The following is a 16160-nucleotide window of genomic DNA, read 5'->3' as shown; positions in this document are numbered from 1 at the left end:
AAAGGCACCTAACGTACTTTAAACGCAATCATTTATTCAGAAAATAACAAAAAAAGCAGTGAACCTCCCTCTAGATCCTGCGATCCATTCCATGAGAGACCACGAGAGCGATGAAAATCAACTGTCAGAGGAGGAAACGAGAGGAAGTAGCCCAAAAGTTACCTGTCTGAGCAGCACCTACATAAGCCTTAAGGATCTGAGTTCGCATCTCCCCACAGAGCCCATAAAACCTTCATCAAGCAGGGGAGGGCAAGCAGCAACCTCCCACCTCCCACCCCCATTGACCACTTTCTTTCTTTTTTTTTTTTTGTTCCTTCCAGAAAGAGAATGAGAACTGCTTTGGAGAGTCACTGATTTCGCCTGATGCCTTCGGAGAGAGTCCGGTGGAGGCTTTGAGGAAAGGATGTCCCTTAGTCAAGTTTTTGTTTCAAATAATCGCCAATGTTCCAAAGCTGGTTTTCTGCGCAGGTAGCACATGAGCAGAGATGTCAAAGGTGAGTGGGGGAACATCCACCAGGAATGACCAAACAGCTTGAAGGCACTCCTCCAACCCCCACCAAAAAAGAGGGGGGGAAAGGTAGAATAGTCCGTGTGTGTGGGTGCGTGCGTGCACGCACACATCTCTCCAACCTTTCGCCCAGAGGGACACGAAAAATCACAGTTCCAAAAAAGGCTTATTTTAAAACTACAGTGAAAAAAATACATGTTTGATCATATACAATGCTGTTCAAGCAATCTGAAATTTGACCCAATGACATACAATCGAACACATCAACAGTCACGTTCCCACCCCCAAACAGCACGAAGCTTGTATAGGAGAAGCCGAACAGCCTCTAGCCCAAGGTTCATTCTCAACTGAAACTGTGGGCAACCAGTTTACAGCCCTTTTCAGAGGAGGGCACACAACCCAACATCTAGGGTCACAGAGGAACTGCCCTCCTGAGTCTGAGCCGGGCCCCAGTCAGCCGGATTCCGCTTCAGGGCGGTGGGATTCTCTGGCAGCAGAGATGGGAATGCCAGAGGAAAAGGCCAGTGGAGGGACCGCAGATGACCCTCCCCCGGCCCTCCACCATCAGGGAAGCGGCTCTCAACTTGTTCACTCGGCCCTCCACAGCCTGCCCGCCCACCCACCCGCCTTCCTTCCCCACTCCAAACCCAAACTTCAAGACCTCAGGCAGAGGACAGAGAGAAAATGTCATTTTGCTCAGCAGAGTAGATAAAAAAATCCACAGGGTGACTGTGCCGTCAGCGGCGGGGCTGCCGAAACCTTTTTCCTGAGGGCGCAGCGGTGCAGCGGGTGGGAGGCTGGGCTCACATGTGCTTTTTGTCTCCGACCTCTGCCCACCAAACCGAGCAAGGGAAAAAGCCTGTTCCTTCCCTCTGACAGAAGGCCACCAGGAGAGAGGGTCCCAGGAGGGACCTGGGTGGGGAATTTTAGTGGGGGGCATGGAACAGCACCCAACTCGCCTCACGGGCCCGTTTCAGGATGCTAGAACACCGGAGGATTGATTCGTCGGGAACCTTTTCTCCTAAGAAACTTCTTCTGTGGTGAAGTCGAGCCCTGGCCCGAGTCAGAGACAGCTGGATCCCTTCCCCAGAAGTGAGTGTGACTACCCTATTGGCCAACAATCAACCTTGCACTTCATTTGAATATTATTTAATTCTACCAAAAGAAATCCATTTTTATTACATTCCTTTTAAGATGGAAAAAAAAAAACAAAACAAAACTGTACAAATAAGCACGATCAAACCTCCGTTTAAAGCAGGTTAATATACTGTTCTGTTTTTATTGCCTCTGGAAGTCTCTCCACGTAGTTTTCAGGAGATGGTCTTCATCCTCGTGTGAAGGTAAAACAGCAGTTGAGAGGGGAGGAGGAGAGCCGTGAGGAAAAAAATGCAGAGCACCAGTAGGGAGAAGGTTCTTGAGGCTATTTAGAATTCTGCTGAGCTCAGCAGCCTCTTTCCCTTCCCGCTCAGCCTCCCCGCAAACTCTCCTTCCCCCGCAAACTCTCCTTCCCCTGGGGTTGCTTCTGCCCATTTGCTTTCAAAGGCTCAGACGGCATCTGGCTTAGTGTGTGAGGGAACCGGGGCCTGAGCTGGGGCCGGCCAGGGAGATAAAAGGGAGGGAAGAGTTGGAGGGTTGACAAAAGGTCATAAAGGGTCCCCCATTACTGCTGTCTTAGTTCCTTTCTCTCTCTCTCTTTTTTCCCCAGATCATCTGAGCAGGAGGAGAAAATGCAAACAGGATGACTGAGGAAAAGCAGGCGACCCTTGAAATGAAGCAGCACCCCAAACAGCCAAAAAACCAATGGAGAAAGACAAAATCTACGACACTCACACACGCGCCCAAGGGTGCCCAGCCTCACAACCGCACGCCGGGATTATGGAAGCACCGATCCCTCACTTTGAGCATCGGCGGGGACTTCTCCTTCTGGACAATTCTCCTCCTTAAAGCAACTCACGCAGTGTTTCTATAAGCCCCATCAACCTCCGGGCTCTTACTACTGCCCTGTTGAGTTCAGCTAACAACAAATTTAGAAAAAAAAAAAAGAGTACATCCTTCATGTGGTTGGAAAGATGGAAAACTCAGCACATCACATTGGTCTGGGAACTCATCCAGCCCTGCACTCAAGGGCTCAGAAACAACCCCATTTCTCCCCAGCTATTTTCCTTGCCTCCAAAGGGCCAACCACCTCCCAAAGGCAAAAACAAAAAAGCCCTTTAAAAAGAGAGAGCTGGAGAGAAAGGCTTTCAGTTGCTGCTTTGAAATCCAAAAGGTGGCATTTCCTCTCCACTTTGGCCACTGTTATGGGATGCAGGCTTACAGCAGGGAAGTTTGGACTACCATGTATTAAAAAAAACTGCAACATTAACAGAGCATATACCTTCCCAAAATACTAAAACACTAACAGATACAAGTCAATCAATGCACATATGCTTAAACTAGTGTAAATTTTTCCCAAACTGGATTAAACGTTATTTTGTTCAGCAGACAACGCACGCTGTTCATCTCCCTTCCTTCATGCAAACATGCCCCTTCTGCCACAAAGAGGAGGAACCTTCTTACAGACTGGGGGACCTTCACGCTCCCTCCCAACGACAAAACCAGAAGCGATCCCCAAATCACCACTTCCCCCAGAACTTCGTGAACAGTTACCAACCCGGACAGCGGGCTAATACTTCAGTGGCAGAAGTCGCAGGCTTGGGAGATGGGTAGGTGTCTTTACGTGCCATCCCCACCACGGGCCCTGCCACCCGGTGACAAGAGGAGCGGCGGCTCGAGGCCTGTGCTCGCACTTCGCAAAGACTCGGGTGCAAGGAGTCAGGTTCCTCCTCGGGCCCTGAAGCCCGGCACTTCGGAGGCCGAGGGCAAGCCTGAGAAGCCGGCAGCCAGGGTGCACTTGAGCCAGGGGGACTTCTGCCGGTCTCTGTGGCCCGGCAACCTAATCAATCCAATTCCCTAACCTGTCTGGAGTGGCCTGGTCATGAAGGGCAGTGGTGACTGTGAATCGGAAGCCTTTCTCCTCCTCTATCTCCCCCCTCCCCTCCCGCCCCCCACCTCCCCCACCCCCACCCCCCCGCCTCTAATCTGGCCATATCTGGCTCCCCTGGCCACCCAACCACTCCTTGAGGGGCTTCCAGAAACAGCATCACAAGTTGGCTTCAAACAAGAAGAAGGAAAAAGAAAGGAAAGATTTCCAGGGGAGGGGCTGAGGGGTAAGGACCTCCTGGCAGAGCCACTCCACCAGGACATGGATTTCACTGGCTAGCAGGCAGAGCCACTCCACCAGGAGTTTGACCTCGCTGGCCAGTAGGTAGAGTCACTCCACCAAAAGTTTGATTTCATTGGCTAGCAGCTGGTTCATGTTGAACAGAGCCCCCGGGAGCTGAGGGAGCTGGGGGAGTTGGGGGAGCTGGGGGAGCAGCTCCCGATCGGTGCTCTCGGGGTCGCTGTCAACAGAGCTGGAACTGGCGCTCATGTTGTCGACAGCGGCGCCGGCCGGGGGCCCCAGCTCCGGCTCGCTGGTCTCACTGGCCGTGGACACGACGGACAGCAGCGACATGCGCCGGGTCAGCCGGCCGGGGGGCAGGAGGGAGGCGGCATAATCCGCTATAATCCCAGCTACGTCTAGACCACAAGCCTTATCGAAGGCGATGAAACCTACGTTTGCGTTGGCTTCGCAGACGCAGAAAGAGCCGTCGTCCTTCATCAGCAGGTCGATGCCGCACACGTCCATGCCCAGGATGTTCGACACCTGGACGGCCAGCTGCTTCCCCTGCTCGCTCAAGGAGCACATCATGCCCACGCCACCTGGGAACAAGGGAAGCGTCAGACGGGGAAGGGCCCTAAGGGGACAACCCGCCCCGGTTCCAACACTCACTGCTTCCCTCCGCTGGGAGGCCGCAAACCAAACCCGGTCGGGGGGTCGGGGGGTGGCAAGTCCCCGGCCCCGGCTATTCCCGGGTCACCATGACTCCTCGGGACAGGCGCTGGACGCGGCCCCTCGGCTGGATCGTGTTCCGCTCTGAGGCAATGATGAGGCCTAGAACTCCTGCTCCTCTCCTTCTGCCCCTCTTCCACCCCCCGCACAGGGGAAGCCTCTGGCGCCCGCCCTCCACACTGATGGGCTCGGGCTTGGGCCGGGCTCCTCTGAAGATAACCTCTGGTCCTGCCGTTGGCGGCACTGATTGGACACCCGGTCCTGGTCCCGGTAGCCTGTTGCTGCCTGGCTTGACCCCTTGGGGGGAAGACGGAGGGAATGTCTCATGGCCATCAGCGGATGCTAAGGTTCCTTGGGGGCAGTCCTTGCTGCTTTCAAAAGAACTCTTCCTACTCAATGGAATGTGTCTTGGAAGCCTGAGCAAAGAAACTCAAAGGAATAGAGGCCAAGCAATCTTCCACAGTGCTGACCCAACTCCCACAAGTCCCTTCCTCAAATGTCACCTGTCCCAGAAGAAACTGATCCCTTGATCTAGGCTGGTCACTGCTCCTCTGGCATAACTGTGGTCCAGGGACTTGAGGACAGCACCAATCTGGTCCCTGGCTCACAATAAAAGCCAATTCTTGAGATCTGAACTAGTGGGCTTTCAGTTCCCATCACCCCGGAAATGAACTACGATTAACACTTGCCTCTGCTCTGCTACTCCTGACCAAAAACCTTAAGCAACTGGCAATCGTGGATTCATTCATTCTCCCAGCACCAGTACAAGAATGCAGAGAATCAAGAAGGTGATGCATTGCGAAATTCAACTGCCCCCGAAGCAAGAGGAGGCTGATGGCTTGGAGCAGAGCAGGCAGCATGGAGGCGTTGGGGATTTAAAAGCCCCAAATGAAGACAAGAAGCCCAAGGGGCCAGTTCAGCAACGTTTCCTCAGAGTGAGAAGTCACCCGGAAACACCTTGAGTTGTCCAACTACTCTACTGCTTTCAAGAATCCGAGGCAGTTGCAGATACCCATCGGGAAGACACGAGAAAGAAAGCCTTATTGAGAGATGACCTGTAAGCAGAAGCACTCCTTCAAAAACCGTTCAGTGGCTCCAACCCCACTTCGAGCTCTACTTCAACAGCCCTGGTGGAGCCAAAGCTTGGGCCGCAGAACGTAGCTCCTAAAACGTAGCTCATTTAACACCAACCTGACACTCGACAGTGACAAATGAAATTACGACTCCGTCGAGGTTTCACAAGGAATGTGACACCAGATGGAGAAATTAATATAGCACCAGGGCCCTTGCTAAGCACTTAGCACAGTGCTCTGCACACAGTAAGTGCTCGATAAATACGACAATGAATGAATGTGCGATTTTACTGGACATCCTCTCTTCATTTTGAGGATGGAGGAAGGAGTGGAGGGGAACAAGGAAGTCAGAGAGAAAATTGGGAAGAATGGAAGAATGAGGAGAAGGAGCAAAAAGGAGAGAGAAGGAAGGCAGGAAGAAGAAATAAAAGGTATCGAAGGAGGAGGGCCCCATCACCACCTCACCTCCTGAACTCCGTGGCCACCGGACACAAGCGACTCCTTCTACCCCTACCCCAGGGCTGACCATCCACTGGCCTCCACCCCGCCCGACTGCCGCAGCCCCGGAATGCCAATCCCACTCACACTCAGCCCTGGCTGCAGCTGCTGCAGAAACCCCAGCAACCTCCCAGTCCCCATGAAGACCTTGGCCCCAGATGGCCGGGGCTGAGGAATGGATTTGGATTCTTTTCCAAATCCAAAATGTGGGGCGGGCTAGCTAGTCTACCCTTCCTGCTTGAAAATCTGCAGGCTGGAAGCTCATGGCGTGTGTCTCCGCACCTCCCTCACTCCCCCACCAACCCCAGTGTACTCCAACTGAGGCCCTGGAGTAGGATCGGCCCTTGGCTGGAATTGCAAACTCAAGCCCTGCCTGGTCTGACACAATGAGCCTCAGCATGCCCCTTGTTGCTCTGCTGTTGCCCACAAAGGGGCTGGGGGGTCTCAAGAGAGAGGCAGCAGGCCCTGCTGGTTACTGACTTGCTTGATTCACAGGGCACCCGGGGGCACCCGGCTTGGGAAGATCACACACCTGTGAGTACAGACAGTATTCCGGGTTGACAAATTAAGTAGCCTGAATGCTCTCTGGGGGAAGTCAGAGCCTCCTCACTCCAGCAGGTCCCCGGATAGGGAAGGAAAGGAACCCCACTGGCCGCTTTCCCCGGCATGGGCAGGGCCAGGCCTGTTGCCCGGTTCCTACCGAGGGAGCAGTTGCTCTGCATCCTCCCGTCCGTCGAGCAGCGTAGCATGGTGCCCACCACACGGCCTCCAACCACGATGACCCGCACGTCTCGCCCGTGGGACTCCTTCACATACTTCTGGAACAGGTAAGGAGCCTCATGGCGAATCAGGTGACTCAAGTCAGCCAGGTGGTGCTTGTCGCGAGCCAGGAAGACCGCTTTACCTAAGACATGAAAGAAGAAAGAGTTTCCGTCCTGAGCGGAATTAACTCCATCAACTCTTGATTAGCCACTTGCAGGTGACACCATCTGGAATGATCCAGGGCCGATTTCTGAGCTCTCCCCAACGCAGCGACCGGCCTGTCCTTTCTCCCAGCTCCCACCTCTTCCTGCCAGAGGGGGTCTTTTCCAGCCAGACCATGGATTCCTCCCTTTATGTTCAAATGAGGCCCACCCTCGCCATGAAGGCCTCCAAATCTAACCCTTCAGCCCCAACCTCTCTCCTAAGCTACAATCCCACATCTCCTCCTGCCTCCAGACAGCGCTATTTGGATGCCCTGCCAGGTCTCAAACTTAACGTATCTAAAACTGAACTACTCATCTTTCCTCCTAAACCCACCCCTCTTCCTAACTTTCCCATCGGTCAATGTGCTCCCCCGACCCCCCGCCACACACACACACACACACACACACACACCCTCCCAGCCCCAGAAACCCGCCATCTTGGCATCATCCTCTCTCACTTCTCACCTTCAATCTACAGCTAAATCCTGCTCCCTCCTCCGGCACAACATTTTCCGGTTCTTCTCCTTCCTCTCCAACCTACAGCTCTCGGAATTTCCCTGTACTACTGTGAACGACTGCACTACCATATCAACGACCTCATCGGTCTCCTTGCCTCCAGAACTCTCCACATTCCATTCTAGACTTCACACTGCTCCATGGATCATCTTTTTGAAGTGCTGCTCAGCAAACACCCCCTCTCGCCTCAAAACCCTGCAAGGACTTCTGATTTTCCTCAACATCGGGTAAACACTCCACACAATTGGCTTCGGGGTTCTCCACCAACTCTCCCGATCTTACACCTCAGCCCTCTTCAATCGCTCCTCTCCAGCTCGCTCTCTTTAATCTTCCTAAGGTTATTTGCTGACTGTACGCCCCTCTCTCTCTTCCAGACTCTGTCTCCTGGCTTACGTGGCTCCCTTGCACAAATCTGACAGACCCCCATTGCTCCCCACTTTTATGACCCTTCTAGATCCCATCTCCCTCAGCAGGCTTTTTTCTGATTAATTCCTCACACTCCAAATCAAAACAGTTCAATGGCCCCCTCTAGCAGAAACAGGTTGGCCTAGTGGGAAGAGCACGGGCCTGGGATTCAGAAGACCTGGGTTCTAATGCTGGCTCTGCCACCTGCCTGCTGGGTAACCTTGGATAAGTCATTCATTCATTCACTCAATCATATTTATTGAGCGCTTACTGTGTGCAGGGCACTGTATTAAGTGCTTGGGAAGTACAAGTTGCCAACATATACTGTGCCTCAGTTTCCTCATCTTTCAAATGAGGACAGATATTCTCCCTTCTACTTGGATTGTGAAACCAGAGCTCAGTACACTCACTTGAGTTAATACTATCTGTTGCGCTTATGTATTTATTTATACCTCTCCTCAGCACTTGTGTATAAATGCACAATTATAAAATCAATGATTTTTTCTGATCTCTCTTTTTGTAACTATTAGTTGGTTAGTCTACCCTGTTGAAGTGTAAGCTCCGTGCAGGTAGGCCATATGTCTCGGGCTTCTGTTGTACTTTCCCGAATGCTTCTTGGAGTATGTTGCACCCAGGCAGTGCTCGATAAATACGGTCACGACTACAGTCAGGTTGCTTCTCTCAGAAGGGGTCCCAGGCTAAATCACCTCTTCTCCTCTGAGGGACAGACCTCATTTTGGGGCATCCATTTGACTGACCACGGATGAGAGTGGATGAGAGCCCTGGGATAATTACCAAGTAAACAGTTCAGAGAAGCCCCTGTGCCACACAGGGGGGAAACAGACCACAGACAGAGACGGCAAAGTATCAAAGAATAATAAATGACCTGATCAACAAGCCAAGATAACCACATGGGCCCAAATAACTAGACCCGGTTCTGGGAGGATGGGAAGCTCACCCACCTGGAACTCAGCATCTACAGGAGCAGCGTGGTCAAGTGGGAAAAGCACACTCCTGGGAGTCAGGGAAACTGGATTCTACTCCCAGCTCTGCCAGTTGTCTGCTGGCTGACCTTTGGCAAGTCACTTAATTTCTATGGGCCTTAGTTTCCACATCTGCAAAATGGGATTCAATGCTTGTTCTCCCTATTGCTTAGACTGTGAGCCCCTTCATTCACTCATTCAGTCGTATTTACTGAGCGCTTACTGTGCAGAGCGCTGTACTAAGCGCTTGGAAAGTACAATACAGCAATAAAGAGAGACAATACCTGGCCACAAAGGGCTTATAGTCTAGAGGGCTCTAGAGTCCTATGTGGGAAAGGGATTGAGTCTGACCTGATTAACTTGCATCTATCCCAGCACTTAGAACAATGCTTGACACACTCTAAGCTCTTAAAAGATACAACAATAAGAATAAATGATAATGATAATAATCTATAGCATTACACCCGAGTGAGAGAGCACTGTGAGTCCCAGTAGCACTTTCACCAAACATCCCTAGTACTTTCCTTCTCTTGCTCCCACCTCCCACATCGGCCTCATCTCAGGAGTAAACGGGCCAACCACACCAGACACCCACCTCGGTGGCCCCGCGTATTCTTCACCACCATCGGGAACTCCAACACCTCAGCTTCATCAATCATTTTTGCAAAATTCTCATGGCCACCTGTATTCAGAAAAGATAAAGAAGGAGGGGCATAGATGGTGCACTCAATGGAATTCATAGCATAGAATGCCTAAACACTTGTTCTTCCTCCTCCTCTGCACCTTTCGAAGGCAGCAGAATAGGATTCAAATGAAGTGGGGGGAAGGGAAAACTCTATTAAGAGGGACACATGGGGCCAGCAGGCTCTGAATGTCAAAGGGGCTTTTGAAGACAATATATTTTAATGTCTGTCTCCCACCGTGGCATTGTAAGCTCCTTGTGGGCAAGGATCTCGTCTACCAACTCTGTTGCACTGCATTTTACCAAGTGGTTCATGCAGTGCTCTACATGGGTAAGCGCACAATAAATACCACTTATTGTTTGAGCCCTGAGACACTCAGTTCTTGTACAAAGGATTCGATCCCCTTAACCCTCTACTTTATTGTCAGACATCCTTTCCTTCCCGACCTACAAATCCCCACCTCTCTGATATCCTCTCCTCGCCTCTTGGACTCATGAATTTCCAGCAGCCTACAGCCCTGCCCCCCACCCCCTGGCCCTCGCTCCCTGCCCGCTCCCAACCCACTAGTTACCCGCAGCAGCCAGGAACGCGGAGTCAGCCAGGGCTCCTCATTCCAAAGAAACTGGGGCAGGTGGCCACCATGGGCAAACTACAACCTCTGGGTCCGGAGGGGTTTTTGGAATGCCAGCCCAAGCTCGCCCTTTCCAGGCCCTACCATGATCCATCCTGCCGCTGGGCTCACCGTAAGAGAAGGTGTCTGGCAGAGGCACACCATGGCCAGCCAGCTCCTGGAAGGTCCAGAACTTATTAACGCAGTTCAGGATTGCCTGGGGCCGGTTCATCAGCCGGCATCCCATCTTCTCCAGATGGCGGAGGACAGTGATGTCGCTGTCGCTCTGTACCCAGGGGGTCGGTACCCGCACCACCACCACTTGGGGGTACGCAGTGACCAGCTCCCCATTGATCCGGAGTCCTGGGATGCAAAGGTGAGAGAGTGAAGCCCGTTAGCTCCAAGGGCTCCACAGAACCAAAGGGAGAGGACAGCACAGAGGGAAGCCCCCCAGCCTTTAAAAGCGAGCTTTACACAGATCCAGAGCGAAGCTTCAGTTGGCACTGGCCAGAGTTCTGCGGGGACCAGATTCCATCACCCAAGGTTGCTCCTCAAAACTACTGCTGCTGGCAGGAAGGGGTGACAATTAGCCACGAGGAATGGTGTTCATTAAGGCCTTCTATGGGCCACAGCACTGTGCTAATTGCTGGGGCTGGTGCAGGGTGAGGGGGTCAGAGAGGTGCGGGGGCTGGGAGGTTGTGGAGGGAGGCAGGAAGGCCATGGGCTGAGACGGGGTGGGAATGGGCTGGCGGACCTTGACAGTTAGGAGGTACAGGTTTGGCACTGCACTGAACACATGGTAACTGAAAGAACAAGATTTGCATTGCAGCATAAGATGGATAACATACAATGTTGCTGGCAGGCAAGACAACATAATCACAGGAGAACTTATCAGAGGAGGATATGTCCACCTGCATCTCCTCGGGGAGATGGCATCACCCTTGAGGGCCCCAATTGGGTCTTCTGCCTTTATTTTAGCTACCCCTAACCAAGTAGGTACTTGAAAAGCAGGGTGGCTTCGGATAGAGAATTTCCTCTTCTGGGGGTCGGGAAGAACGGCTCTGACATCTACTCATTTGAGGAGGCCTAGGAGACCATCATGGGGCTAGAAGGGACCAGAAGAGATCCAGCCTCTCCTTGCTTGAGTCCAGGTGTCCCGAGGACAGGTGCTTCCAGCTCCATGAACCTATATATAATTCTGGAGCCAGCAGTGATGGCGATGATGATGATGGCGATGGGATGAGGGTGATGGAGTCTTCCGTCAGGAAGAATGGACGAACTTGGTCCTGAGACCTCAGGACTGAGCACCTGTGCAAAAGGATTGGTTACAGGGCTAGTGGTTGGCACAGTTCCCTTCACACTCTCAACAAGCTTCAGCTGGGGCATGGACCAAAGCAAGCTAGCAGAGGTGATAAAACAGCATGGGCAAAACTTAAATTATTTTTAATTTCTCAGGTTCACCTGATCTTTACAGTCCTAACAAAGCAGATACTAAGTAGACCATGATTAGTCCCTACGGAGACAGCCAAAAAAAAAAAAAAAAAAAAGCAAAACAAAACAAAAAACCTGACTTTCCGGCAAGTATCCATAAGCATTATCATTTGAACCAAAGCCAGTATAGAAGTCTCCAGTTCTTTAATATATTTAACCAATGTACTGAGTGTCCCCCTAATCCTCAAGATCACTGCTGTTCTTTTTTCTTTTGCCTACGTTTCCATGTCATCATGTTTCCTTCTTTTTTTTAACTTATTTAGTAAAGGTTAATGTTAATGGTACTTGTTAAGTGCTTACTTTGTGCCCGGCGCTGTAATGAGTGCTGGGATAGATGCAAATTAATCAGGGACTGGGATTCACAGTCTAAGCAGGAGACAGAACAGGTTTCAGCCCCTTCACCACAGCAGTCTATCATCATTACTTACCCAAGACCCTTTCTCCTGAATTCAGAGAGTTTTCCCATCTAGTTTATCTTCCTGAAACATTTCTCCAGCTCTCGTCTACTATTAACTACCACGGCCACATCCCTGGGAAGGAAAAAGTGGACCCAACATTCTGATTTTCCAGGGGGAAACCTGGAGGACACAGAGATTGAACCATCTGATCAAGGCAGCCACACCAACCTCTGAGTGAGCACAAGGGCTCTGGCTCTAGCACGGCTTTCCTCTAGCCTAAGAAAGGTGTCCCAACTGGAACAGTACCGCCAGCTTGGTAGATGCCAACCCTCTGAGTTGGTGCAGCCTGGCTAGACTTAGAGAGAAGGGCAAGTTTCATTTTCTTGAGGCAACAACCCAATCAGAGAACGGAAACACTATGAAATCCAAGCTGCAGCATCAGCCTCAACGGTAGGGTTACCTGCATAGCGGTATTGAAGGTCACAAATTTCTGAAAATGCCAACTCCCATCTGAGTGCAAATGCTCCTAAAACCAGAATTCCTGCAGCCTCGGGCAGGTGCCGGGTACCACGGGCAGCTCAGCCGGCTCTTCCTGAGCCACTTCCCTGCTCCTGCTGCTCACTGTCCCAGGGAAGAGCCCTGTGGACCACACGCCTGAGCCACTTCTTGAAGCGGCTCAGGGAAGATGGTTTCGCACTCACCTACCGAGGAATTCTGGTTCCTGCAGCTCTGGCTTTTAAACAAGCCAGCGGTTGACAAACAAACCTGAAGGATGAGACTTGGTTTTATAAAGTGAACACTCAGCCGATCCCTTAGCAGATCATCTCCGTTGGTGATCTGTATGGCAACAGAACTCGGCAGCTCTGGTGGCGTCCCCATTGGCTGAGACTAGGAACCTTCACCACACCACAGCCCTCTCCGGGCTCTCTGAAGCGGGGAGTGGACAATCGTAGGGGCACAGGTTCTCTTTGCTCAATTGGCCCAGTGGGCAGGGGAGCATCTCAGGTGCTGACTGGGAAGGTGATTTCCCCGATGCTTCAGGCTCTGCTTCCTGGTGGAAACTGGCAGAATGGCTATCTTTAAAAAGGCAGCTGGACAGAGGAAATGAAAACTGGGGCAACAAGAGGGAAAGGGCTCAGTGGGACAGGAGCACTGGGGAGCAAGAGAGATGGGGGAGACAGGGATATGGCAAGCCTTGGCACAGAAATGCTCACCCACAGTTCTGGTCTTCCTCATCAATCATAACGCATTCACACTCTTCTCTCCTTTTTCAAACATCCTGCTCCCTGCACCGCCCTATTCCCCACAGACAAATTTCACTGTTTAGGAGTGGAGAGGAAGCCAGAGAGCCTACAGAACCGATTCCTCTCCTCGCCCCTTCCCACAGTCCAGGAGCGGGACGACCCGAGGCAGGAGAGAGAGGAGAGAGAACCGTTCCCCTCGGTCGGCATCATTCCCAGGGAGCACTGCCACACTGTACCCGATACAAACTCATCTGCCAGGAATAGCAGGCAGGGGACCTCGCTCTGCCTTGAACCGCCCCCTCCCCCCCAACCACCCCTCTGGCAGGCTGGGTCCCAAGGGTGGGGCAGTCCCCAGAAAAGAGGACCTGTCTCTGTGACAGCATCGAGGCCAATGTGCAATCTGTGGCTTGGCATGAGATGCTCTGGTCAAGACTCTGAGGTGAAATCCAGAGATGCCACCACCAGGTCCCGAAGGGGCCAAGCCCCTGACCCCAAAGGCAGCACGAACACACAGTTCACCGGAAACATCCACCGGCCGCGTCCTGGATCATCGGGTAGGCCTGGCCTCCGGGCACGTCTCCTCAGCCGGCAGGTCTGCTGCAGACGCTAGGATGACGGGTACCACCCTCTTGGGCAGGTGCACATTTTGCAGGGGGCAGTTTGATCTTGAGCAACACATCCTTAATCTACGCCTGCTGCAGCCTGCCTGGAGGCTGGAGTTAAGCCTCCCCAGATCAGAAGCAGAAGCAGCACGGAGAAAGCAAAAAGGAGCACCCCTGGAATCATCCACCACCACCAGCACAGATCAAGCAGGAAGGAAAGGAAAAAAGAAGAGCAGCTGACCCCCTCATATCTGCTTTGAGCTGCTAAAGATGGAACAGTGCACCAGTCTGGACAAACTCTCTTCTCCCAAACACGCCCAGAACCCTTCAACGTCAGGCGAAACAGCAAATCAGAGAGCTGCCCACAGCAGCTTGGCTGCTATATCACTCAAGGCACCGCTGTCGACGCAAGACACAAAAATTAGCTGCAGTTTCCTGGCAACGACCAACTGCAGAGGAGAGGGAGAGAGGAAGAAAGACACTTCCAGAATTGAGAACAAGAAGGGGCTGGGGGCCTGGGAGAGCTGGAAGGGCCTGGGAGAGCTGGAAGGGCCAGGGGTCAGTGTGGCTACAGAGACCGATGATCTTCCATTCTGGAAAGCTTTTACACTCCCAGGCTGACATTTCCATCAACCTGCTACCTCCCAGCTTTGCCAAATATCCCCCAAAGAGGAGGGTCCTTTCAGCCCCCAGTTAACAAGCAGCACCCTGGAGGAACACACTCTGTTGTAAAGAGAGGGGGGAAACTTCTGGATGCTGAAGGAAGGTTCCTCGCAGGAGAGCAGAGTGTCTGTCTCTCTCTATATAGACATATATAATATCGGGGAAGCAGCGTGGCTCGGTGGGAAGAGCACGGACTTTGGAGTCGGAGGTCATGGGTTCATATCCCGGCTCCGCCACTTGTCAGCTGTGTGACTGGGCAAGTCACTTAACTTCTCTGGGCCTCAGTTCCCTCATCTGTAAAATGGGGATGAAGACTGTAAGCCCCACGTGGGACAACCTGATTACCATGTATCCCCCCAGCGCTTAGAACAGTGCTTTGCACATAGTAAGCGCTTAATAAATGCCATTACTATTATTATTATGTATTTTCTATCTCTCTCTATCTCTCTAGGTCCCCGTTCCCCAGACTCGGCAGACAGGTTTCCATGAGAGCTGACAAGCTGATCAGCAACAGCAATGGCGCCCAGATGGAAAGGAAAAAAATTGCACTGAAGAGGCCTGTAAAGTGAACAGTCTATTCCCTCCAGACTGCAAACACATTATGGGCAAGGAAGACATCTGCTTGTTCTTTTGTACTGTACTCTGCCAAGTGCTTAGTACAGTGCTCTGCACATAGTAATCGCTCAATAAATCCCACTGATTGATTGATTCTGCTCAACCTTGTACCTACAGCCAGCCAGTAAGTACCAAAGCCGAGAAGCAGTGTGGCCTGGGAGTCAGGGGACCTGGGTCCTAAACCCGGCTCTATCACTTGTCTGCTGTGGCCTTGGGAAAGTCGCTTCACTTCCCTGTGCCCCTGTAAAATGGGGATTAAATCTTAATCCCTCTTAGTTAGGCTGGGGGTCCCATGTAGGACAGGGACTGTGTCTGCTCTGATAATCTTGAATCTCCCCCAATGCTTAGTACAGTGTTCAGCACATAGTAAGCACTTAATAAGTACCATAAAACAAACACACAAAAAAAACATCCTTGCAGCTTCAAGCTCCCAAAGTGGGACTGAGCAGTAAGTACTGAGCAGTGCAGCCAGGCCTGCACCGACTCAACCGTTGTTGCTGCTGCTTCACTGGTGACTGAATGCAATTTATTTTAGATTAATGTCTGCCTCCCCTCCTGGACTGTAAGCTCATTGTGGACAGGAAATGTGTCTGTTATATTGTTATACTGTACTCTCCCGAGCGCTTGGTACAGCGTTCTGCACACAGTAAGCTCTCAATAAATACGACTGACTGAATGATTGACATGTGACTATTGGTGAGGGGCAGAAATACATTCCAGTCTGTAGGCCAGATGCTTGGGTTGATTTTCCAGGAGTGGGGATGGAGGGCACCAAGCCATCTGCTCTCTCTCACCCAGCCCTGCCGTGACAGGGAGCAGGCAACCCGGGACAGCTGATCAGGTTCGGAGCAGTGGCCGTGGCCAAAGTAGCTCGGCTCACCTTCTGCCTGCAGCGGATGCTGCCGTTCGTTCACTGAGCACTCACACCTGCCCCCCGAATCACTAGGGTCTTCCCTTGTTTATTTTCCCACT

At 52.1% G+C, this 16160-nt stretch overlaps 1 protein-coding gene and 1 long non-coding RNA gene across 7 annotated transcripts in view; one reads left to right on the top strand and one right to left on the bottom strand.

Annotated features, from left to right (window-relative positions):
• Positions 1–313: 313 nt before the first annotated feature.
• Positions 314–3260, top strand: LOC119946519. Its single transcript, XR_005456424.1, has 3 exons — positions 314–494; positions 1486–1600; positions 2214–3260. It is a non-coding gene; the product is annotated as an uncharacterized LOC119946519 (long non-coding RNA).
• Positions 3261–3583: 323 nt separating this feature from the next.
• RIMKLB (ribosomal modification protein rimK like family member B) overlaps positions 3584–16160 on the bottom strand; it is a 46510-nt gene continuing 33933 nt past the window's right edge. For 4 of the 6 annotated variants that reach the window (XM_038767882.1, XM_038767881.1, XM_038767880.1 and 1 more), the window contains 4 exons: positions 10308–10538; positions 9478–9564; positions 6714–6917; positions 3584–4312 (listed from right to left, as the gene is read on the bottom strand). In XM_038767882.1, coding sequence (XP_038623810.1) covers positions 3822–4312; positions 6714–6917; positions 9478–9564; positions 10308–10538 — 1013 coding nt within the window. In that variant the 3' untranslated portion in view covers positions 3584–3821. Of the gene's footprint in view, positions 4313–6713; positions 6918–9477; positions 9565–10307; positions 10539–13278; positions 13631–13673; positions 14452–16160 lie in introns of those variants that run through there. The other 2 variants (XM_038767884.1, XM_038767885.1) reach the window with 2 other exon arrangements.

This window comes from Tachyglossus aculeatus, chromosome 27 (genome assembly GCF_015852505.1).
Source record: "Tachyglossus aculeatus isolate mTacAcu1 chromosome 27, mTacAcu1.pri, whole genome shotgun sequence".
Lineage (NCBI taxonomy): Eukaryota > Metazoa > Chordata > Mammalia > Monotremata > Tachyglossidae > Tachyglossus > Tachyglossus aculeatus.
This window is presented reverse-complemented; position numbering and strand designations above follow the sequence as displayed.